The sequence below is a fragment of the Botrytis deweyae genome (genome assembly GCF_014898535.1).
Source record: "Botrytis deweyae strain B1 chromosome Unknown BDEW_030, whole genome shotgun sequence".
Classification (NCBI taxonomy): domain Eukaryota; kingdom Fungi; phylum Ascomycota; class Leotiomycetes; order Helotiales; family Sclerotiniaceae; genus Botrytis; species Botrytis deweyae.
This window is the reverse complement of record NW_024066237.1, coordinates 103367-127634: the sequence shown is the minus strand read 5'-3', so window position 1 is coordinate 127634 and position 24268 is coordinate 103367. Positions and strand designations below refer to the sequence as shown.

Sequence of the window (24268 nt, the reverse complement as noted above, 5' to 3'; positions counted from 1 at the left end):
GATTTCAAGCTTAGAGCCGGCTTCCGATAGGCTGATTTTGGGTGTCGGAGACGGCCGAAATATTTATCATTGATGATCCACAGACAAACAAATCGTGAGAACAAACATTGAAGAGACACGACACCTTTATATAAGAGTTTTGAATCCCCAGATTTCAATCCAAAAAATATTACTTATCTACTTGCTTGTTAGATTTGTCTACATTGGAAATTTCATTTTGGTCTGAAAATCATAAGATTGGAGTTTTGAATGAGGATTACAGATTTCTGATTTTACATCCTACAATTTAACATTAAGATAACCTTACCACTAACGCCTGATCACCTCAAACAAGACAAGTTCTCAGCGACATTTCAGAGAGTTACTCGTTGAGAATACATTGAGAGTTGCAATTCCAAAACCAGAGATAGCATGACCTCTACGCCCAGCATGACTTCCTCCTCGTTGTCACCACCAGAGAAATCATCCATCAAGAGACAGGTTTTTCATGGGACATTTGTCCACTGTAAAACTCTTACGGATTTAGAGATTCTACATGACACGTATGTATTTGTGGATGAACATGGAGTTATTGTTAAGATTTTGAGTGGTGATGGTACTGGAAAGCCAAGGGATTTGAGAGAGGATGTAGGGGAATTGGGTTGGGATACGGATGTTGATGATGAGAAGGAGATTTTTGAATATGTGGGTTCTTCGAAAGATGAACATGGAGAACATGGAGAGGAACGATTTTTCTTTCCGGGGTTTATTGGTATGTTTTTATTTTGTTGTCTCTTTGTTGTTCATTTGTACGAGGAATGATATACAAACACCTGTTATGAGAGAAAAGAAAAAAATTACGAACCCGATTAACAAATCATCAGATACACATATCCACGCCCCCCAATATCCCAATTCGGGTCTCTTTGGCTCCTCCACTCTTTTGAACTGGCTAAATACATACACCTTCCCCCTCGAAGCCTCTCTTTCTGCTCTCCCCAAAGCCCGCGCTATCTATTCTCGTGTAATCCAACGTACGCTCTCTCATGGAACAACCACTGCCGCCTATTACGCTACTATTCACGTCGAATCCACCAATCTCCTCGCCGATCTCTGTTTGCAAAAAGGCCAGAGAGCACTCGTCGGACGCTGTTGTATGGATAGCGATTCTGGCGCCAATCTAGACTACTACCGCGACGACGATCCCACTCAGAGTTTAGAGCGAACGAAAAAATGCATCTCTCATTGTGAAAATATCGATCCGGATAGGAAACTCATCACGCCTATTTTGACTCCGCGCTTCGCACCGAGTTGTACCCCGCAATTGATGAGTTCTTTGGGGAAAATTGCACGGGCAAAGGATCTTCCGATTCAAACGCATATTTCGGAGAATCGCTCCGAGATACAGTGGGTGAAGGAATTGTTCCCAGAGTGTGATAGTTATACGGATGTGTATGATAAGTATTCCTGCCTAACATCGAAAACAATTTTAGCGCATGCGGTGCACATTGGAGAGGATGAAGCGGCGTTGATTAGAGCGAGAGGAAGCGGTATTGCGCATTGTCCTGTGAGTAATAGTGCGTTGACTAGTGGGATGGCGAGGGTGCGATGGATGATAGATAGAGGATTGAATGTGGGATTGGGAACGGATGTTAGTGGAGGGTTTAGCGCGAGCGTGTTGGCGGCGGCAAGAGAAGCAAGTTGTGTGAGTCGGTGTGTTGCTGCTGGGATCGGAGGATTGGCAAACGAAATCGGAAAGGAAAGGGATACGTTGAGTGTGCCTGAAGTACTGTATTTGGCTACGAGAGGAGGGGCAAAGGTTGTGGGGATGGAGGATAAGATTGGTGGGTTTGAAGTTGGGAAGGTGTGGGATGCGCAATTGATTGGGTTGGGAAAACCTCTTATGCATCGAAAGGAAGGCAAGTGGGAAGGACAAGAGGAAACGCATGAAGTAGATGTTTCGCAAACAGGACCAGTTGATATTTTTGGCTGGGAAAATTGGGATGAGAAAGTCGCAAAGTGGGTTTTCAATGGAGATGATCGGAATACGATGAAAGTTTGGGTGAATGGGAGGTTGGTTCATCAGAGGAAGAATTGATTTGTTTGTTGGATACAATGAGTGGAAAGACAATTAGAGCTTAGATGGAATTGGGAATGGGAATCGGCAATCGGTGGAAAACACATTTAGAATTACTATGATAGACATTACTGTTATGATAGATTGAAAAGATACATTCAAGCATGCAAAATCTTAAATCGACGCTTGATAATTATATTTTGATAGGTATTGATTATTATATTATAATGAATGTCTGTATCTAACACTCAATCGTATACCCATCCTGGGCACATAACACACTCCAATATATATTCCCATAGAGAAGTAGAGAATATAAATCCAAGCCTTATTGAATTTCAATTCCAAACGCCTTCCCATCCATTTGTCCCTAATGTTTCCTCGTCCATATCCCCTATCCACCTAGACCTATTTCACCACCCCCTTCTCATCACTCCCAGAACCTCCTTACTCGCGCTCATACTCATCATTATCAACACAGAAACTACACTCCACGCCCGCAACTGCAAGAATCAACTCACTCGCGCGCTCTCCCGCCGCCATAACCGCAAACTGGGGATTCGGCGTCACCGGCGCCAAGATACTCGCATCAACCACATGTACATTTTGCATGCCCATAACCGTGGTATTAGCATCGACACAGCTTCCAAGTCGACAACTCGACGACCAGTGATTAACCATTCCCCGTGCGTATGCTGAGGAAGTGGTGATGTACGTTTCGATTTCAGCTTCTGTGGCGTTTTGCGGGATGTTCATGGATGTGAGACCGGAGTTTGGGAGGGCGGAGAAGAGCGTGTGGATGAATGAGGCGATGTCCTGGGCATCGCGGGGATTGGAGTAGTAGACGTCGTCGCTGGGGCCGGGGATGAAGTTATCGTCTAGGATGACTTTGCCTGATGAGAGGAGACCCGAGGTTCCGTAGACGTTGAGGGTGATGGTGTTGTTGGTGGTGAAGTCGGAGTAGCCGGACGAATCGATGGTTCCTTGGAGACCTGCGATGGAGCCGTCGGCGTGCGCGATTGTGGTCCAGAAAACGGAGGTTTCGGATGCGAATGAGTAGGGACCGCTGCGGGAATCGAGATAGAGGGCTTTGTCGCCGGCTGGAGGGGAGTCATAGGAATAAGTATAGGACTCTATGGAATCACCTTGAAGTTCGATAAATGTGTTTGGGTTGTCGAAAAGACCGGCTCCAATTGCTGTGCTGTTGATCCATTCTGCACTGGTAAGATTTGGGGATAGTTTTCCTGCAGCGGAGAGTTTGGAGAGGGTTTCTGCATCACCGATTCCGGAGTACATAAGGAGAGAAGGGCTTTGAATGGCGCCAGCTGATAAAACTACTCTTCCTGTTGGTGTAGTTGAGATGATAGTTTCAACGCCGTTGATCAAGGCTGTGACTCCAGTAGCGGTATCTCCATCGCGTTCAACTCTTACTACACGGACTCCGCTTTGGAGACGGAAGTTACTGCGTTGAAGAGCTGATTGCAGATATGTGGTAACGGGACCTCCTCTTTGACCATTGTCATAATCGAAAATTGGATAGCCGAATACCTCAGTTTTATCGTCGGCTTGAGCATTGATATCAACGTCTTTGTAACCCAATCCATCAACCAACCATTTTCTCGCAGCATCGTATCCAGTTTGAAGATAACGAATGCCATCTTGAGAGGTAAGATTGGTAGAAGGTTGAGTATCATACAGACGTTGAATGGAAGCATCCATGCTTGTCGAATTCCACTAGATGCAGGGTTAACATATGAATACTTAGATATCAGAAGAACAAGAATTCGTCACTTACTTCAGCAGGGAAGTATAAGTCCCAATCCGAAGCTGGAGGCTCAAAGAATAGTCCAGCATTGATAGCTGAACTTCCTCCAATAGTACATCCTCCATAAGCATTTACCTCTGCTCCACACACGAGACCTCCTCCATCTGCAAAAATGGATTTATAAAGTCCAGGTACGTCGACTCGGGTGAGATTTGTACCACTGAGCCATTCCTGTTACAAATTAGAAAATTACTCGTCAATGTCAATTAAGAAGGTAAAGACTAACCGGTCTTCTTGCGTCTAAATCTCCACCTGTGATTCCATAAGATTGATTACCTCCTTCAAGTAACAAAGTCTTGAGACCTGCTTCGGAAAGTCGTGATGCAACTATAACATAAAAGTCAATAAACGCACTTTTATATCCTCTCAAAAACAAAAACTTCAATACATACCAACGATTCCCGCAGGTCCAGCTCCTACAATGATAGCATCCCATTGCTCCTGAATCCAAGCATTATCCGCCTGTCCCCAAACGCCACTCACCAACCCAACAACTAGAGAAACTTGACATGAGACCTTCATTCTGACTTTGACTTATCGATTTCGATTTACAGAAAACTCAATAAAGACACAAGAAAAACAGGAAGTAGTAACTTAGCTTGATACTTATATATATTAACATCACACACAATTACACCAAACAAAACTTACTAACCACTGCATGACTTCACACCGCACAACCAAATTTCCCTCTTCACCTGGACTCTGAGCGCCAAGCCCGCCTGTTGTCGATTAAAGCCCCTAAACGATCTTTCCACAGGCATCACATCGGGGCGCTCCTCGGCCTCTACTGAATTGCCCCATCAGATACGAGATTTAGATGCTATAAGCTTGTAGAAGGCTGACCATGTACCCTTCAACTCTGCCTGAAACGATACTCAATTACCGTATTGATGCCGTACAACTTACATAAGGAGTCCCAGTTGTTACACTTTGGCGTCCTTTACCAGAAATATTGCCGCTGAATCTCAGAATAGGTTGTACAAATGAAGTCATGGGCTTTTCGTATCCGTGACTTAGTGACAGCTCGGTGGCGGAGTTTGTGTGATAAGTGGAGAAGAATGGGTTGAGATTTCATTCCGAGGCTTAAATCGACTTCAAATCCCTATTTTCGTCTCTTTTACCGAAGAAACTAGATGGAATGCAGCATCAAGAAGCAAAAAGCCGATATCATGTTGATCGACGTCAAACTCGTATTTAGATGTTGACCAGGCCAGGGCCAACAGAACCCTATACTCGGTACTGAAGAAACTTCAACCAATGAGAATTAAGATAAATGTCGTACCTACCTAATCATTCTCATTCTGCATGCACAAACAGATGGGTACAGTAATGCCGAGTACGAGATGGTGGATGATAGGAAATATAGTCAGAAATTTTCCGAGAAAATCCCCCCTTCTAGATTCCGTCGATGGAATACAATTTCTTCGGTATCCACCAACTTTAACTTGCGTATTCATCTCCAGGGGAGACTCGTGAGGGTGAACAATATACAAAAAAGTGAAGATCATCTATTCGTCTAATCTTAAGACCTCCCAAAACGCCGCCCAATGCAACCATATTTTTGCTGTACATAATCCTACATAGTCCTATCATTTATAACCCTTTGTATTCACTCAATTCCCTCCTTTATACAATCGATTCCTGATCCCGCTGCGAGTTGGAATTTTCTAGTCGCTTCAAGATGTATTGATATAACACCAACATACAACTACTTTGCGTACTGGTCCACACAAATCTAGGTCCGACTCCTCGAAATAGTCCCGTTATTCCTTCTGTTTTGTAGATGAGTTTGAGGCCAGTCGGGACGGAAGATGTATCCAGAATTATGCTACCAGGGCGAGGTGTATGCGTGGAAGGAGATGATGTGGATATTGATCGAATTTGATGTTTTGTAGGTTTTGCAGGCTTTGTAGAATTTGTCTTCGTACGATTGGATTGAGAGGGGTTTTTCGTAGATCCTGATGTCTGTTTAGGAGTAGACTCTGGACTAGAAATGACTTGAGTTTGAATCCTTGTCTTCACAACATCCAGCGGACATGTAATTACTCCTGCCAAACCTCCAGCTGCCGCTCCTGTCAAGAGTTCCAATGGCAATCCAATTTCTCGGCTTTCTTTCCATCTTCTCGCCCAAGTTTGACCTTGCTCGTAGAATGCGAATTGTAATGCCGAAAATGGTAAATCTCTAACAATTGTTGCTCTGTATCCATAAAAAAGCGCAGAGAACCCTTCTTGCTTAACTATCGTTCGGGCGGCATGCGCTGTGTTTTTATAATTGTAACCAGAGTGGAAGAATGGGTTGTTGTATCGACCTTGGAGTTGTAGGCGGGTTTTAAGGACTTCAGAAGGTACGTAGACGAAGGAGGCTGCGAAATCGGCGACAAAACCTGAATTGTTAGTTTAATGTAAATTAAACCCAAACTTCTTAAACTTACCACTGGATAGATATGCAAGCCATGGCGGAATGCCATGGTCTATCAGATGCCTCTTACTATACTCATATGTTCCGAAGAATATAATTGTGCCAGGGAAAGATCCCAGAAGAGCAGGAACCCAACCTCCATATAAACCTCTCCGTATTCCTTCTTGTCGCAGAATGGTAGAATATGAGGACGATAGCTTGGTATACTTTGGCGGAACATGCGGATCACCTTGCTGGCGAGTCTTAACCGTATCTAAAGAATGCATGAGAAGATCCCCCGTGGTTCCACCAATACCTCCAGCAATCATGGCCTACAAACAATCAGTAATTTGCCTGTAGACCAAAAACTCCAAATCTCACATGTAAGTAAGGTGGTCGTCCCTCCTCTTCGACCTCTTCCTGTGCCATGACTTTCGACCCAAGTAGTCGTTTTCCCACTCTAACATTGACGTCTTCTTCCCCTCCATCATCAACAATCCCGAATTTGGTGCGATCTTCTGCTGGCGAGCCTGCTGATCCGGAGGAAAACAGGTTGACAACACGAGAGGTCAGGGACATGGCCCTTCCTCAATTTCCGAAGCTGGTCGCCTTCCTAGTCCTCAAGTATTCAAAAGAGCGAGTTTTCTGTTACAGCGTTGGTGGGCAAACACAAATCATTTCAGTTGGGTGTCACAAATGTTTTTGATGCACTTCAACTTTTTTTGCCGGAACCTTCCACATACGTGTGTGCCTGATTAAGGTTAAGGCACTTTTACATGAAACGTGGGGTTATCCCCCGGTGAACCCCTCCATCTCTGAGCTACAAGTTCTAACACGAATCGTCAAAAGATCTTCTATTTGCCCTTGATTCCGACCACCTACTATTGATTTTCTCCTATCATTGACTGGCTAAGTTATAATTAGAGACAAACATAAATCTTTATCAATATTATCATTAACTAAGGTTAACCTTTCCTTTCACTCAACCCTTTCTCATCGTTTCGTCCGCCTGTGCGGAATTTTTCCCAGATCCAAATCTCCTCTCTGTCCTCCTCTTTGCCCTTTCGCCTCTTTCCTTGATCCTCTCTTCATCTCCTTAGCTGCCTGTTTCCTATTTCCAACCACAAGAATATCTCTACTATACCCTCTCATATCATCTTGATTAAAAAAAGACGAGCCGTGGCTCAGCATCAAGACGCGCACGACGGTCTTAATATCTCGGTCGGAAAGCTCTTTGAAAAGCCCAAAGATTCCGGTCGGCCAAAAAAAACCATTAGATGACTCGGATGTGGACGTGAACAGGAGTTGAATGTCGATTATGATGTATAGAACTGGGATGCCTTCCAGCACAGATGCGAGGAGATTCAACCAGTCTGCCTCGGTTTTGGCGGAGAGGTACATTTGTAAGCGAGAGTAGAGACTGATTTCGGCATGGAGAGTTGTATTGAGGTTGATGGCTTGGAGTATGAGGCTTTTGATAATATCGATTGTGGTTGTGTTGCCCATTGGTGTCGGCGTCTGAGGTTCGCTTGTCTTCAGTGCCCATATTACAGGTATGTTGGACTCTCGAAGCAGTTGTATGGCGTTTGCAGAAAACTTTTTCATGTCATTCCGCAGTCTGTGGCTTCCTTTAACCATCAAAAGTGAAGATGATATGCTTGAATTCCAATTCTGCATTTCGGGAGCCAACCAGAAAGCTGAGCCGTCTGCTTGACGCGCGTGTTGTCGTTTGCGAGCGAAGAAATATATCTGGAGACTCTTCGTTGGATCTAGAGTAACATTTAAGCTGAGGTTGTTGATGAAGTTCATCAGCTGCAGTTGGGAAAGCTGTTGGTGCATCGAGACTTGTGCGCTCGAGTTGAGAGTCTGGGCAGTCACCACAGCGGTCTTGAGTTTACAAAGCTCTTGGGAGATCTTTGTAAACTTGTCATCGACCTTATCTTCTAAAATCTCTTGCTTCGACATCATGTTCTTCATCACAGAGTGCATATCTCGCTGTTCTGCAAAACTACTGAGTTGGGCTGTAGTGGAGATACTTTGCGACAGAATTACAATCTTCTCAACGAGATCGTTGTATTGAATTTGGGGAGGCCGCGTGACTGAATGGATAATATGAAGAGCCCTGCTCTCTTTGAACCAGGATAGTGAGACTGTGAGAAGCTTTATGATCTGAGCATTGAGCATGATCATATATTTACGCATCTGCACTGTGGGGTATAAATTCACTGTATTCTCCATACGAGGAAGGACGTCTGCTACTTGACACAATCCGTCCGTAATTATTGCAAGAGACTTCTCATGATTTACGACACCCTATATCAAGTCGTCAGACAATTCTCAGCAGCGTTTGAGGGGCTCACACACGACTAACACCAGCTTCATGGCATCATATACAAGCGAAACATACTCTGGTGACTGTTGCACTAACGCATCCATGACGGTGCCATAGCAGTGTACCTTTTGGGCAAAGCTTGTGAGACATCGCCGGATTCTGGAATCTCCTCGTCGGTCTTCATACTGCAGTTGTGCTGTTGACACACACTTGACTATATCGTCAAGCGTGCTCGGTTTGAGGTCTAAGAAAGATTCTAGCTGCGAGGACTTCTTAGGAAGAGTAGCAATAAACTCGGCTTTAGCTTCCTCGAAGATATTCTCAGCCCAATCAGTGCTACTACCAGAGATTAGCGCGGTTTTCACGGCCCTGGGAGACATACTTGTTGGCGCCGCTATAATAGGAAGCATATGCTGCAATATCAGACATTCTCGAGTGTACAGTTTGAACTTTGACATTGTCTCATAAAATGTTCGACAGAGAAATATATAATCAATTTCTTCAGCCCGTCGTAAGGCTATGCATACCGCAACTGCGCCTCAAGAATGGCTTTTCAGCCTAATCATGAACGCGTTATGTGTAGACAGGCTCTAGCCAGACTGAAAAAACTGGCTGCGGCAGATATACAGCTCATACGTGGCAAGCCTAAACAGTGAACTCGATTCAGTAGCTCATGTGGTGCGATCGCAACCCATTCCGGTCTTCGGAGAGTGGTGGATTGAATCCGCCTTGTGCAGCTCGTAACACTTTTCGAGAGGAAAAAAATTCCTGCTGGATAAATCATTTGAGTCTCGAATCTAGGTCAAGTTATTACGAAATCTCAACGACTTGTCAGATAATTATATACATTCTCTAAACTATTATATAAAACTCCTTAGTTTATGATAGCTGTATTGTGCTACTCTTTCAGGCCCCAGAGGGCCAGAGGGTTTTATTCGTAATGATCATATCATAATGACCTGTGGACAAAAGTAGTAAGCAAAGTAGTACCAAACCCGGTATACCCCGTTTTGTCTCGCAGTCTTTGTCCTCCATGTACTCTACTAACACATAGGCATATGGATTCTGAGATAGCCCATATCTCGCGCTCCTCGCGGTTGAACAACCCAGTAAAGCTCGATACAAGAAGTAAGGTGGAGGTACCGGCAGAAGTATGGGAACCGTACAGAGATGGCCGGAGCTTTGGTGGTCGCACGAACCCTGAGAAAGCCAAATCCGAGAAGGACGAGGAGGTCCAAAACGACGAGGAGGGTCAGACCTGGGACGAATACGACGATGAATACGACGATGAATACGACGATGAATACGACGATGAATACGACGATGAATACGACGATGAATACGACGATGAATACGACGATGAATACGACGATGAATACAACGATGAATACGACGACGAGGGCGATGACGAGGGCCAGGAAGATAGACCAGATGAAAACGAAGACCAGGGCACACCCGCAGGTAAAACCATCAAACATAGCAAACCAAATTTCATCAAGGATTTCTCAGATATTTCTAGCACTTTAACACCTGAGCAATGGAGACCGGAACCCGAGAGTGCAAAACTGCCAGCTCCTCTGTTGAACGTTGGGAAGACTCGGATTACGATATCTGATAATTTGAGCACCGACGAGAACAAGAAGAATCGGCGTCTCTTGGCTTTGAAGCCCAGATCACCAAAGCCTGCTTCTAAATTGAATCTCGACATATCTGGTGAGGCATCCCATCCTTTTTGTACTAGTTCGAGTGATTTTCTAATGATGTGCACATAATAGACAATCAACTCGAAAGCTATAACCCTGGTGAGATAGGACCAGGAGTACCAGGAGGATTACAGGAGACCCACATACTCCAGGCAAACCACGCATCGCAGGAGAACCACACACTGCAGGGAAACCACGCATTACAGGATTATCAAATGCAACTGATGCTCCTAGAGCAGCAGGAGAAGAAACGACTTATAATGGCCAGGCAGGAACAAGCGAACGAAGTTTTTGGCGGCAGCGAATATCACGGTCCGGTAACGTATGGCTATAAAATACTTCAAGCCAATGGTCATGACTCTCTCAATCACAGTGATCAGATGAAGAGAGGACCGGCCCACATGGATAATTTTGGTATGACATCATTGCCTCTACCTGAAGGTCAAATTATCTGCTCTGAAAGCGGCTCGGACAGCGGCGACTTCAACTATGACCCATATGGCTATCCAGATGATTCGATCATGAACTCTCCATACTTGAACAAAATGAGCCCAAATAATATCGATATCTCCGGTATACGTCCTTCAAGCTCTTATCCTGTAGCTGCCTCCAATCAAATGACCCCACAACAAATGACTATGATCCAGCAACAAAACGCACTGCAAAATCAACAGCAAATGGCTATGAACCGTCCGCAAACTTTCTCCCATACTCAAAATGAACCCTTGTCACCTCGAGTGGATTCTGTTATCGATCTGTTCTCAGCCTTGGGGATCGATGCTATCACGATGGGCGTTCCTTCAGAATCTTTGAATAACGTCCAAGCCTTTCGAGAGTATCTATTACAGGTGATACAAGCCAAGAAGCCAAACCGGTACCTGATATTACATCGTATCAAGGGGAAAAAAGATCAAATATACTTTGATCCACCAGAATGGGTTGTGGGACAGTCTCATACGAGAATCTTGAAGTCGAGGCTACCATTGTCCAACTTAACGGATTATCTCGACAAACATACCGACATCAGCTTTATCGTGTTTCGTGACTACGAAGAGAACGACATGCCAACGAGCAAAGAGATGACCGCAGCGGCAGTAGACAAGGACACTGGTATTACAAAGTCTCCGGTGCACAAAGAAGAAAAAATACTTGCAGTATCAGAAGAGTTGACGGAGGCGATAAAATCGATACTGAAATTCAAGCCAAACTTTTCAGATCTGTTAATATTGATTGAGAAAGATGGGGCAGAGCTCCCGTCGCCCTTTGTCTTCATCTACCATTCGCGAGCAGTTATTAAAAGGTTGATGGAGGACACCTCTGATCCCAGCGCGGTCCGACAGCTGAAGCTCATGATTGATTACATCTACAAGAACTATGGAAAAGAATATGACACTGCGGATACCATGTTTGACGAATCCCGTGTTGCTATGCCATATGTCAAGTACCTGTTCAAGCCAGGAGATGTGCTGGTGAAAGGCACGGGCGCTGACTTAAACGGTTATGTGTTGGAGACTTGGCCGCTAAAGGTCACCTCAATTACGGCAGGTCTGAAGGAAGATGGGGAGAAGAAACCTCGCTCACAGTATACAATGGAAGTCCACTCGTGGTCATTTGACGGTGCCTTCAAACGGGTCAGCACTCGGCTTACATTAGAAATAGATGGAAGTGAAAAGACAGAATATGCTATCGGAGATTTGAATGTCAGACCAATTACATATGCCAGTGACGAGGACAGGAAAACACTTCAAAGTCGCGGAGAAATGTTCTGGAAGTGTAGAGAGAGACATTTCGTGTCATATCAGGAGCATGGTCGTGGCGATTTACACGGCGCCAGTGAAGAAAGATATATGATCGACATGAAGACATTGCGCGAGCTCCACCCAGAAGATGAGAAGAAAAAGAAGGCGCCCTACCCAGAAGATGGGAAGAAAAAGGCCTCCAATACTTTAGATGAAGACGCCATGGCGCAAGACGGCCCCCCAGATCCGAGTTTCGTGTACTTGCTTCCTCAAAAGATCACTGGCTACAACATGCGGCGCAAAGAATGGGTCGAGCTCCATGCCGATTGGTTATCCGAGGTGATTTGGGACAAGAAGGCGTTCAAAAAGTTGGTGCTTGCGCGGAAGACGAAGGACTTGGTTGAAGCTTTGATTGTCAATCAAATTGCAGCCGAGAAATCGACGGATCTGATCAGTGGAAAGGGCAATGGTCTCATTCTTCTACTACACGGAGGGCCAGGTACTGGCAAGACTCTAACTGCAGAGAGTGTTGCCGAAATTGCAGAGAGGCCTCTATATAGGGTCACTTGTGGAGATATTGGATCAGAGCCTGAAGAAGTCGAACAGTACCTCTATTCAGTGCTAGACTTGGGCAAAGCCTGGGGTTGTGTCGTTCTGCTCGACGAAGCCGACGTCTTCCTTGAAGAAAGAAGTATGAGCGACATTAAAAGAAATGCACTTGTATCTATTTTCCTCCGCGTTTTAGAATATCATGATGGTATCATCATCCTCACTAGCAACCGTGTTGGCACTTTCGACGAAGCGTTCAAGTCGCGCATTCAACTTGCCTTGCACTATCCATCACTGACAAAAGTCAAGCGCTACGAGATTTGGACAATGTTCATAACGCGGCTCCGAGAGCTTGGAGAGACGCAAGTCGACTTTTCAGACCTAGAAGATCATCGGTGGGACTTGGCGGACTATAAGCTCAATGGACGACAGATTCGAAATGCGATTCAGACATCGCGGCAATATGTGTCTTGGAAGGACACGAAGGAGAAGACGACGTTGAATTTTGAGATTTTGAAAGAGATTATCGAGATTTCAGGAGAATTTGATGTCTATATAAACAAATTGAATAATGGGATGTCTCCGGATCAATTAGCTGAGGAGGATGGGCTAAGACTTGCAGAAGTCAGAGAGTGAGAATACATATCTATGTTTAGTCATATCGAGTTTTAAAAGGTTGAGATTTACGAGTAGCTTGTCTAATCTTTTGGATACTGGAATTATACAGCCTGGCAAAACCTTGCAAGTCTTTGTCCTAGTATTGGTACCAACTTGGTTAATAAGTGAAAAGTAATATGTCAGTACAAAATACCGTAAGTAATGATGAAAGGGTTTCGGTGCACAATCGATAATTATTTGATTTTCAACAATCTAAATAAATCCCAAAATTATATGAAATGATATAAACTCAAAACAAACTAGTCATGGAGTGAATTTGGTTAATTCAGCTATTGTTCATATATATAAAATTATGTAACCAAAAGTAAGGATGGCACCAGCGAGGGGGGGAGTGGGTACACATAACACGCTCTCTCGCCTCCGAGCTACAAGTTTCAGGCTTTGTGTGCATTTCATATGCCATATAGTCTATGGTTGTAATCGTTCTTGATCATTATTAACTATGGGAAGCTAGTACTTATATAAGGAAGCGCTATCGCCTTGCTAGCTAATACAATGCCCTCTGTGATCACATGATCGATATCCCGACACCTAGGAAAACCTTCTGTCACTGAATTCTCTTGATGAACTCGAAGAGTGGTTTTGGAGCACCCACTCTTGCTGGGGGAGCTCTGTAGACATGACGGCCATTCTCCCAAACCAACGTATCTGCAAGATAAAGTGATCCACCCCAAGCCTGATTTAACTCCTCAAACAAATCTTTGTAGATTTGAATAATCTTCTCCTTAGGAATATTCCGAAAATTGTATTTTAGGGGCATACAAATATGATCGAGAAGATCTATGTAACTTTCGGAATATAGTATTCTTATAATCATTTTGCATGACCAAGTTCGTGCACTACCGAGCGATCGCAATTGATCAAACTGGAATTTGCCATTCAATTTCTCTTCCAGAATAAGCTTAAGTTGGAAAGGCGGTATAATGATAGTTATAGATTGCAAAAGTCCATCTCGAGCCATTGCGTTCATCGTTGAGATTGATTTGGACATGTTTGACAGATCAATTTGAAAGCGGCAATCGAATTGTAAAGTTATTTCGATGTTTCTGATGAGTCTACGAGAGATCCAACTCATAGATACGAGTGACTTATGTGCATTATTGATGCACCCAAGTCCAAAGATAGCACGATTCCATAAAAGTTCCTTAACTTCTCGATAAATTCTCGGGTGAACTCGCAACAGCGGTGATTTAAACGTCTTTCTTGACAAGTTGTTGGTTGCACAACGTTCAGGTAGTTCAAGGCAACATTTCGAAGGATGACAACTCGAACACATTACGTCAAACTCAGATGGGAGGAGAATGTGATCATAGATCATGAGGCGAATTTCGGGAGTGATACCCACTAAAGAGGCTGGTTTATACTGTGGTTTCGACCACAAAGCTTTCGAGGGTAGATCGGCAGTGCTTTGCCTACGGCTAATCTGAGATTTGCTACTGTTGTAAATCGGTAATGAGGAATTCGAGGGACAACCGGTAGTGCTATATCTGCGGGCGATTCGAGGTTTCTCATGAAGTAACTTCAATTTCGCAATGATTAACTCCAAAGTCTCAATCATTAATTCCAAATTCTCACGCCTCTTTTCAGAGTTGGATTTGAATCCGAATTCCTCCATGATTGACTGCAAGCAAGAATACAGAGCAATTATAGACGATATTGCTGCTTCTAAAGCCCAAATTACAATTGTAAATGATACAAATAGAAGACATAAACTAAGATTTGATCGAGATGTTATATAACGATAGACTAAGAATAAAATATCGTGAAATAAATTAAAATCCATTAGGTCGTTCGAAGTCTGAAGGGAGTGCTCAGATTTTATGTACGATTATTTAAATTCAATGATGGAATAGAAAGGAGTTGAAGTATTGTGAAGATGAAAGTATTAGAATATTAAGTAGAAATGAATAAAGAAAGAGGAAAGGAAGAAGGAACAGAATAGAAAAAGAAGATTTCTGAAAAGATTAAATAGTTTGTGGGAAATTTCAAAGAAGACTAGATGAAGATTCCCCATGGGAGTCATATTGGCTACTACCTATGTAAGCTTAAATATCTAGCTCCCGCTTTTAGCGTAGATAAGCGAGAATCCATCTTGATTTCGAGAGACCATCCAAGATAGAAGTGGGAATTTGAAGAAAATATGGAAATTTAGAAAATTCTTCGAACAAACTAGATACCACCATAAACGTTAGCTTCTTAAATTCTGGCAGACGCAAGTGTCTAGCTGTCTGCGATCAGGAGATACCTGGTGTCATATTGTGACTGGCTATCACGTGATCAACGCTATTTCTTATTTCGTGACTATTCGTCTCCAAAACCAGCCATTCGTGCTCCACCGACCTATAAGCTCTAGCTCTATACTCGCCATTTCTCTATGAAGTCATGAAGCTCCCCCTTCGTAACCTTTCCCGATCCACATCAATCATATTCCAACCAATTTCACGTGCATCTTTTCCAGCAACCTTTCGACAATCAAATTCTCCCCACCAAATCCGCGCTTTCCTAGTCTCCACGCCAAGAGCTCTCCATACAGATAACCTTACATCGAGACAAAAAGCCACTGGAGGAGAGAAATCCCGATCAGATGTAGCCCCACAGAATACATTTTCAGAAGAGATTGGCGACTTTGCAAAAAAGCATACCGAAGATGTCCCCCAGCAATCTACACCCTCTGTTACAGCAGTGCAGGAATCACTTAAACCTCTCTTGAGAGAAAATGGTGGGAAATGGGTTTTGGCAGATGATGGAATGTCTGTGGAGAGGGTCATAACATTCAAAGGATTCAAAGATGCCTGGGTTGGTTTTTTCTTCTGTCTTTTCTGAGGGCCAAAAAGCATTTGTGGGAATATGCATTTGGGATGCAAACTGATGGGTTATGATTTCAATGGCCAGAAACCATATAGAGATTGCCTCCTTCGAGGACAACAAGATGATAAGTAATCATCTGATATCTCTCTTTCACTCTGTTCTCCCATGGAAATCTACGAAATCTCCACCTCTTCCAAACCCATTTGCATTCTATTCCTAAATCCAAGCCCAAAATATAAAAAGATCCACTTCACTAATCCAATACACACTCCACAGAACTTCATGAACGCCATCGCAGCAAAATGCAAACAAGAAAGACATCACCCAGAATGGGTTAACGTAGGTCTCTTAACATCTCCCACTTACAACCCGTTCTCTTCTCTTCAATCGTCTAATACTCCCCAGATCTACAACAAAGTTTTCATCCGCTGGACCACGCATGATCTTCCCGGTCTAACAGCCACTGATATTCTCATGGCCAAGTTTTGCGACGAGCAAGCTACAATACACAAAGAAGTATACAACGTCCCAAAGGAACCCTTCTCGGAAAATACCCAGCACGAAAAATTTCTCAATCAAGCTCATCAGATCGCTAATAAGTTATCGTCGAAATGATAAAGATTGATTGAACATGCCCAGACCTTGAGGGAAAAGAAAATCCATGGACATATCAGGGAGTAGGTGTAAGAATACATGTAACAGAAGATTCATTGAAAAGGTATTTCTGGGGTCCAGGCCGGGCGTGGAAAGATATCATGATGAAAAATGACGTGGGAAGAAGAAGTAGGATGAAAGAGAAAAACCAATACGACCGAATTGAGGCTAGAAAATATTGATAATGGAAAATCATGAAGGGATAACACACATGAATTGTGAATATTCAGGAAACTATGGTACATAAAAGAGCAATAACTGCATAAATTACGAACATCTATCAAGAACCCATCCCATATTATATTAACTCAGAGCACACCTTAGACTTCTCCCATAACGCCTGAAGCACCCAGCAATAACCACAGCTCTCTCTGCAAATTACACGTTAACAAAACACAGTCATCGCTGAGATTCCTTCTCCCTTCTAGCTGCAATTTCATAGAAAAGACTTCCATCATAAATTCTCCTGATATCATCTTTCTTCATCTTTCCATCTTTAGGGGATAACAAATGCCACGTTGCGCTCCCTAACATTCATTAGTACTAATTCCTCAGTCTCCACTCCCAAAGACCCCCCTCGACAGAATAAGAAAAGAGATCAAACATACATTCCAGAAGCGCAGCTGCCCAACCTATCACATCCAAAACATTTCTCTGGCTCTTTACATACGCAAAGATCTCCGCCTTGGTAATATCCTGCTTATCACGGCCTGCATATTTACTGAAGAGATCTTCAAAATGCTGAGGGATAAAACGTCCTTCGTGATCAAAGGTTCCGGAATCACTCCCGTGTTTACCTTTGTGGATTCTCTCTGTGTGGATTCTGAGCTTGAAATCTGGAATCCATTGTCCTGGGGGGAGAGTCGGATATGAGAAGATGCTATTGATAATCATGGCTGAGCCGACTGCGAGGAGGGGACTCCAGCCGAGACGACGAAACCCGTTGTAGGTATCGCGGGGAGAAACGATACCGTCTGAATCGGGGTCGAAGAAAGCGACGTGTTGTTGGAGGACCTGGGTTGAGGTTAGGAGAAGTAATAAAGAGGGGGTGCGCATGGTGTCCAATAACCTGGACTAGCAGTCTAGATGTAAGCGATCAATACTTTGAGTGAAGTCAGAACTTCAAATTAATCAAGTGTTCTGATTTGATTGAGATATTGAAAGCATCGAAACATCAAACAGCAGTCCAGACGATTGGAAACCATAGCACGAGAGAAAACGAACAGTCAAATGCTTATTACGCTCCGCATAATTATCCTTAGTCGTCCCATGTGGTGATTCATAAGATGCCGCGATAGTTGCTCTTGCAACTCCTATATCATTGCCTCATATTAGTAAAACTCCCTCATCCGCACAGAAAAACATTGCACAAACCTGCTTGACGCAACCGCTCACTTCTGTGCTTCCCAATTGGAAACCCCTCCTCGCAAGTGTCGTCCTGCCAAAATGGCAGTCTCTCCTCTGTAACAGGACATTCTTCGATCGCCATCTGGAAATCGGGTCCTGGATTCTCGTGCATATCAGGTCTGTGCCAAATTGGAAATCTCTCATCTGTAGTAGGGGGTTTTCTGAATGGCATCTCGGAACTTGGTCCCGAATTCTCACGGTCGTCGTCGAATGAGCTTGAGTCGGTTCTTGTTGGCGCCATGATGTTCAAGTTGTTAATGGTTTCTTTTTAATTGTTTGTAGATAATAGTATTTTTTATCTTGTTTCGAGGAAGGAGTAAAGGTACATCCATTTTATATATTTTCTTCGTTGCCATTACTTCTCATTCTTTTTATAATATGACTTCATCAAAAAGTCCGAACGAAGGAACAACCCAAGTAATGTGATGTCAAAGAATTCGTCAGTCAGTCGCACTTAAGACAATGGGTAATGATCATTTGATATCACATGATTGGGTTAATGAGCAAGACACTCGCTCGGATACTCTGGTGTCTACTGAGTACTTTTAGAACTATAACTAATTAGTCTATGACGTAACCTAATTAAGCTTAAGCCAACTCCTTAGCACGAATATAGGTATTACATGATACCTTTTTTGACATGTGATGTAAAACTCTGGCACGGTGCACATGTGTGAACCTTGAGGTTACAATAAAGTATAAAACCTTAATCGCTTGTAAAAATGGATTTGTTTGGCATGATATACCTTTTCCCCCAATCGTTTGAATAAGTTCCGTCTCCAGCATGTGAGGGAAGTGTAACATGATACCAAGTAGTAAAAGTCACATATATTTCTCCGATGACCTCTTACACATGTACCAATTCAGCACCTGGTAGAGTTTCGTAAGACCTTACATTCTCCCCCAAGGATTGAAAGCTGTTATCACTGAAAAACAGGCCCGAAAATGATAGCATTCTCATCACATCAGAGTTTCTCAATGTCTGAACCGTTATTTCCTATCGAAAGCAGGTACCTGTCGATTTGAAAGAGGAGTGACGCCCGAATCGAATTTTGTTGCAAAAGAATGGCCTATGCTTCTTGTTGTTCCATTGTTACATTCAAAGTAGCCTGAAAATCTGATTCTTCCCTCACAACAAAATATGTTCTCGTTGTTCCCCGATTAATTGTACAACGAAATCTCAAGTCTTGCCACTATTCCCCTTTGGCCCACCTCTCAAATTCCGCCACCATTTCCGGGGTTATTTGCCTCTTAATCTTGTTCATTGCCGCGAGGAAATCGTCCATAACCGCTGGTTCCATTGTCCCATGCTTTTTACGTCGTTCAATAGCCTTATCAAAGGCTTTCTGGCAGATACTGACCATTTCAGCTCCTGAATACCCCTCTGTTAGGCGAGCAAGTTCGGTTACGTCAACATCTTCTCCCATCGTAGATTTACGTTGTCTAGCACGAATGATAGCTTCTCTGCCAGCGAAATCTGGTGGTGCAACGTAGATAAGTTCATCGAAGCGACCTGGTCTCAAGAGAGCTAAGTCTAGATCTTGTGGTTTATTGGTTGCTGCTAGTACGGTAACGCCCTTTAAACTCTCAATTCCGTCCATTTCGTTAAGTAAAGTGGTGAGAACGTTGACTCCGTTATTCGAATTCTTTCCATCTCTTTTGCTACCAATAGATTCAATTTCGTCAAAGAAGATAATACTTGGAGCTGCGGCTCGTGCACGAGAAAAGACGTTACGAACGGCTCGTTCAGAGTCACCGACATACTTGGAGAGCAGCTCTGCGCCTTTGACGGCAAAGAAATTAAAACCCATTTCGGTAGCAACGGCTTGGGCGGTGAGTGTTTTGGAACATCCAGGAGGTCCATAGAGGAGAAGACCTTTTGTTGGTGAACGGCCAAAGTCTAGCATGATTTCTTGGTGCTGTAGTATTGTCAGTATGAATTGAATCTTCCAGCTGCTTTGAATTTCTCAAGACGTTTGAGCATCCCGTTTTATTTGATCATCTCAAAATATTTGAGTATCCCAGTTGATTTGAATTTCTCAATCCACTTGGATGTTTGGATAAGGGTGAGACCATGAGATGGGCAATAACTTACGAGGAAAGGCGTTTCGATAGCAAGCTGAATAGCTTCTTTGACTTTGTCTTGTCCTCCAATATCACTCCACTTGACCTTTGGTGGTCTTAAAGTAATATCATGCATTGCACTTGGTCTGACCTCCAGAAGTGCATGCTCGATATCCTCTTTAACGACGAATGTCTGCTGGGGCACATTATCTTCATCTAACTTCTCTTCTGCAAACAGTTGTGCTTCGTCCAATAAACGAGAGAGATCCTCAGGTGTATATGCATGTGTTCGTTCTCCAAGATCATCGAGAATCTCATCGCGAGTTTCAGGGCACATTTGAGGATCCAGAGACTTGAGAATAGCTTTCCGAGCAGCTGCATCTGGGACAGGTAAAGCAATAGCTGTAGTAAATCTGCCTCGTTTTCGTAATGCAGCTGGTAGTTTAAGCATGTCTGATGTCGACGCTGCCACCAGAACTTGTGGCAAAGAATCCGAGGGATGATCTTTCATAAGATCTTCTAATCCTTCGCAAATAGCATCTGTCATATCGAGTAATGGTTCACCCCCTTTTGCGACTACAGATTCAATATCATCTATAATTATAATACTTGGCTGGTTGACTTTTGCATCCTTGAAAATTTTCTGGACTTCAGATGGCTTGGTTTTCCGGTCAATTCTGCGAACTTTCCCCCATTCTGTGCTGGCGATTTTATCCAGGACGAAACTCTTGCCTGTTCCGCTTCCACCATGTAAAAGAACGGCTGGTGATCTACGAACTTTGGTAAAATAGAATTGGCGGTTAAAATTGCTCAGGAACTTGTTAAGCTTTTCGAGTGCTTGATCAATGCCTGCAATATCAACAACTTGAAGTGGTTTTTGCTCAACATTGCTTGCAGCTAACATGGCCCCGCTGATTTCTGCAATTGTTCCAATTTTGAAGGATGATACCCCTTCATGAAAGGCAGCAACACCAGATTTCGAGCCGTCGATAGAAAAGACTTCAAAGGTTCGCCTTTCCCTTCTGAGCATCACATCTCTGAAGGTCATGCCAGGGTAAACCAACTCAGCGCGAGCTGTGATCTTGTCAGTCATGCACTGAGCAGAGGAAATGTGAAATCAAGAATTCTCGGCCTGTTGAAGGTACAAAATCATGAGATAATGGAAGAAAACTCCTACCTAAGAGATCGTCCAGAACAAACTTCCAGGCAACCTCAGCATCTCCTGTCAATTCCCGCATAACCCCTTCAACCATACCGACATCCTTAATTAGAATCTCCTTTGCAACCTCCAACTTTGCTCCTCTAGCAACAATCACATCGTCACTTAATTTGAACCCACATGCCTCTTGGAAAGCCTTGCTGACTTGCACAACTTTCCTACTTAGTTTTTCTGTGGCCAACCAAATTACCGCCTCTCTTCTTGTGTGTTCGCCCTCAGAGCTTTTCCATAAATAGCACGTTTCTCCGTTCTTAACTTGAAGATCCAAAAGAACGTCTGTACAAACATATACACGTGCTACATTTCTGAAATCCGGCCTTTCTTGAGATTGCGCTTGATATGGACGAACTTTTAATTCTAGAATTTTTTCGGCTGTCATCTTGATCTCTTGTATGAATGTCCCAGAATTTGCTGAATAAACAAAATTGCCAATCTTATGGATTTGAAGAAAAAGAAAAGATGAAGAAGGAAAAATATAAAAGTCTGCCCAAGTGGTCAATGGAGGGGTAGAAAGTAAAATAAAATTATGGTCAGCCTTGCCAAGGAACATGGGTACATCTTTAAAGTGTGTTTACCGCTTTTATTCTGCCGATCAAAGTTCCCCAAAACCAATTAATTTTCCCCATCCCCTCCAGCCATGGCCCCCTCTTCAACCATCCCTCTCACGACCAATGCACTCCTCTCGCCTTCTTCCCCCCCCATTCCTCCTCCCATCATGGAATACCCGACAACTACAATGTCTCTTTCAACGGCGTCACGTATACCAAAAGACACGCATTCGCAACCGCGGCGGAGAACCTCCAAAACCAAAAGGCGAATCTCTCTTTGGAGCACGACGTCTCGACCTTACTCCAACTATTAAACCACCTACTTCTCTTTTCGAAGAACTCTTCCCAGAAGAACAACAGAAACCTCCTTCATCTTCACCGCCCTCCAAACGTTTCAAACCCCCACCTCCGAGGTTTCCAAAACTGCCTACATTTGACTGGATATCTAATATCGAGACATTTGACGAAGCGGAAGTGCGGAGACGAGCTGCGGAGAAAGAGAGGAAGGATTGGAATATTGTGGGAAAGGAGAGAGGAAGTGAAGAGGAGGATGCGGTTCAAAGGCGGGAGGCTAGTGTGTTGATTTTGAATTGCGCGAGTAAGACATTGGAGGAGAGTGACTTTTTTAGATTGAGTCCGAAGGGTGAACATATTGAGGGTTGGACGAGTGGCATCATTAAGAGTGCGTACTCCTTGTTTTATATTCCTATTTTATGTCTACATGGAAACGTAGCTGTGTTTACATATAGCTAACTTTATCTTCAGTTATCCCTGGGCGCGATCCCCAAACTCTCGAGTCCCTAGGTCACTACTTCGTTCTCTTCAGTTCGCGCGCTGCGGCTCTGGCCTACTTCCACCGAACTATTGAACTACACACCCTCTCTCGAACCTACAGCCCTAACAGCATCCCTCTCCCACTTCAAACCTCCAATCGCTCCTCTCGAAGCCCCGATCGTCCCCCTTCAACTCTCCCCCACTCCCCAACCGAACTTCAAAATCTTCTCAAGAACTTCACCCTCGTCCCCCCATACACACGTCTTTCTCTACGCATTCTTCCAAAACCTTACCGACCAGCGATAACCACCCTTTTAGCAACCGGCGCTCCCACCACGCTCACACAATCCCGATCCCAATCCCACACCATCGACACTGTCCTCTTCACACTCACCATTCCCAGCATTGGACTCAGTTCCTGGGGTCTCCAAGAAATCCTCAACGCAGACGGTAAACGTCGCAACCTACATTGGCGCTTTGCTCAATCTGGGGCCATCATTCGTGTTGGCGAAAAGATCGATCCTGCAACTGGAAGTGAAAAAACAGAAATAGGTTATCGAGGAGAAAATATTATCGAAAAGAAGAAAGCTTATAATACGAGTGGAAGATATATAATCTCGTTTATGGATCGAGCCGAAGCGAGAAGATTTGTGAGAGAATGGCATAAGAGACCTTGTCCGTTGCAAAAGGAGTATAAAGAGGGAGATGAACCACCTCCGATTGCTAATGTCGAGATTATGTGGTAGTGGGTGACGGGAAAGGAGAAGGCGAACGTCTTGGAAGTGAATGGAGATGTGAGAAAGAAGAAAGGAGTTCTACGGAAGTGATGTTAGTAATGATGTGTGGTCACTTATTTTGAAATCGAAAGAAGACACCTTTTGAATCACATCTCGCCACACCGTTTCACATCTCACCCCCTCACTTAGGCGAACAAATAATCAATAGTGAAGCCAAGATGGGATAAGGAATTCTTGGGAGGAAGAGCATCAATATCATGCCATGATATAACATACTACAATATATCAAAGATAAGAATAAACATCACTACAGAAGTACAAATCCTACCTATGTTGTACTGTAATCATACAATCCAATTGCTACTAGAAGAGATATATCTAGATGCAATCTATCTATTCATTTATCTATCTGTCTGTCTATTGTACATTTTAAAATATAGTTGTCCCTACCCATATGGATATATATTTTAGAGTTATTTTATATAGAACGAAGAACGAAATAAAAGTAATTAGTATATATGAATATATTAAGTAATAATTATACATGTAATACAAAAATGATATACTATATCTTTTTACTTCTTATTCACTTATTATATATCTATTTCTAATATATAATATATAATATATAATATATAATATATAATATATAATATATAATATATAATATATAATATACAATTATACTTATTATAATTCAATTCAATCTCATCTCATCCTATCTCATTTCATTCTATCTCATTTCATCTCATTCTCTTTTATCCTCTCTCATCT

General features: G+C 43.3%; 10 protein-coding genes across 10 annotated transcripts; 4 read left to right on the top strand and 6 right to left on the bottom strand.

Annotated features, from left to right (window-relative positions):
* Positions 1–429: 429 nt before the first annotated feature.
* Positions 430–2077, top strand: EAE98_009703 (uncharacterized protein; the record flags this gene model as incomplete). Its single annotated transcript, XM_038957324.1, has 2 exons — positions 430–751; positions 864–2077. The coding sequence occupies 2 exons, from the start codon at positions 430–432 to the stop codon at positions 2075–2077; spliced, it is 1536 nt and encodes a 511-aa protein (XP_038806263.1).
* A 426-nt stretch (positions 2078–2503) lies between these two features.
* EAE98_009702 (uncharacterized protein) lies at positions 2504–4403 on the bottom strand (the record flags this gene model as incomplete). The annotated part of the gene is made up of 4 exons (XM_038957323.1): positions 2504–3790; positions 3852–4052; positions 4108–4208; positions 4274–4403. The coding sequence occupies 4 exons, from the start codon at positions 4401–4403 to the stop codon at positions 2504–2506; spliced, it is 1719 nt and encodes a 572-aa protein (XP_038806262.1).
* A 1107-nt stretch (positions 4404–5510) lies between these two features.
* EAE98_009701 (uncharacterized protein) lies at positions 5511–6861 on the bottom strand (the record flags this gene model as incomplete). Its single annotated transcript, XM_038957322.1, has 3 exons — positions 5511–6268; positions 6317–6614; positions 6664–6861. The coding sequence occupies 3 exons, from the start codon at positions 6859–6861 to the stop codon at positions 5511–5513; spliced, it is 1254 nt and encodes a 417-aa protein (XP_038806261.1).
* Positions 6862–7275: 414 nt separating this feature from the next.
* EAE98_009700 (uncharacterized protein) lies at positions 7276–9043 on the bottom strand (the record flags this gene model as incomplete). Its single annotated transcript, XM_038957321.1, has 3 exons — positions 7276–8595; positions 8647–8953; positions 8997–9043. 3 exons carry the CDS (start codon positions 9041–9043, stop codon positions 7276–7278), a joined length of 1674 nt encoding a protein of 557 aa, XP_038806260.1.
* Positions 9044–9672: 629 nt separating this feature from the next.
* EAE98_009699 (uncharacterized protein) lies at positions 9673–13241 on the top strand (the record flags this gene model as incomplete). The annotated part of the gene is made up of 2 exons (XM_038957320.1): positions 9673–10327; positions 10390–13241. The coding sequence occupies 2 exons, from the start codon at positions 9673–9675 to the stop codon at positions 13239–13241; spliced, it is 3507 nt and encodes a 1168-aa protein (XP_038806259.1).
* A 589-nt stretch (positions 13242–13830) lies between these two features.
* Positions 13831–14898, bottom strand: EAE98_009698 (uncharacterized protein; the record flags this gene model as incomplete). Its single annotated transcript, XM_038957319.1, has 1 exon — positions 13831–14898. One exon carries the CDS (start codon positions 14896–14898, stop codon positions 13831–13833), a length of 1068 nt encoding a protein of 355 aa, XP_038806258.1.
* Positions 14899–15665: 767 nt separating this feature from the next.
* On the top strand, positions 15666–16903 carry EAE98_009697 (uncharacterized protein; the record flags this gene model as incomplete). The annotated part of the gene is made up of 3 exons (XM_038957318.1): positions 15666–16079; positions 16368–16430; positions 16497–16903. The coding sequence occupies 3 exons, from the start codon at positions 15666–15668 to the stop codon at positions 16704–16706; spliced, it is 687 nt and encodes a 228-aa protein (XP_038806257.1). The 3' UTR covers positions 16707–16903.
* Positions 16904–17144: 241 nt separating this feature from the next.
* Positions 17145–18393, bottom strand: EAE98_009696 (uncharacterized protein; the record flags this gene model as incomplete). The annotated part of the gene is made up of 4 exons (XM_038957317.1): positions 17145–17272; positions 17354–17759; positions 17970–18058; positions 18120–18393. The coding sequence occupies 4 exons, from the start codon at positions 18391–18393 to the stop codon at positions 17145–17147; spliced, it is 897 nt and encodes a 298-aa protein (XP_038806256.1).
* Positions 18394–19345: 952 nt separating this feature from the next.
* Positions 19346–21814, bottom strand: EAE98_009695 (uncharacterized protein; the record flags this gene model as incomplete). Its single annotated transcript, XM_038957316.1, has 3 exons — positions 19346–20071; positions 20248–21290; positions 21394–21814. The coding sequence occupies 3 exons, from the start codon at positions 21812–21814 to the stop codon at positions 19346–19348; spliced, it is 2190 nt and encodes a 729-aa protein (XP_038806255.1).
* A 292-nt stretch (positions 21815–22106) lies between these two features.
* On the top strand, positions 22107–23503 carry EAE98_009694 (uncharacterized protein; the record flags this gene model as incomplete). The annotated part of the gene is made up of 2 exons (XM_038957315.1): positions 22107–22665; positions 22749–23503. The coding sequence occupies 2 exons, from the start codon at positions 22107–22109 to the stop codon at positions 23501–23503; spliced, it is 1314 nt and encodes a 437-aa protein (XP_038806254.1).
* Positions 23504–24268: the final 765 nt, after the last annotated feature.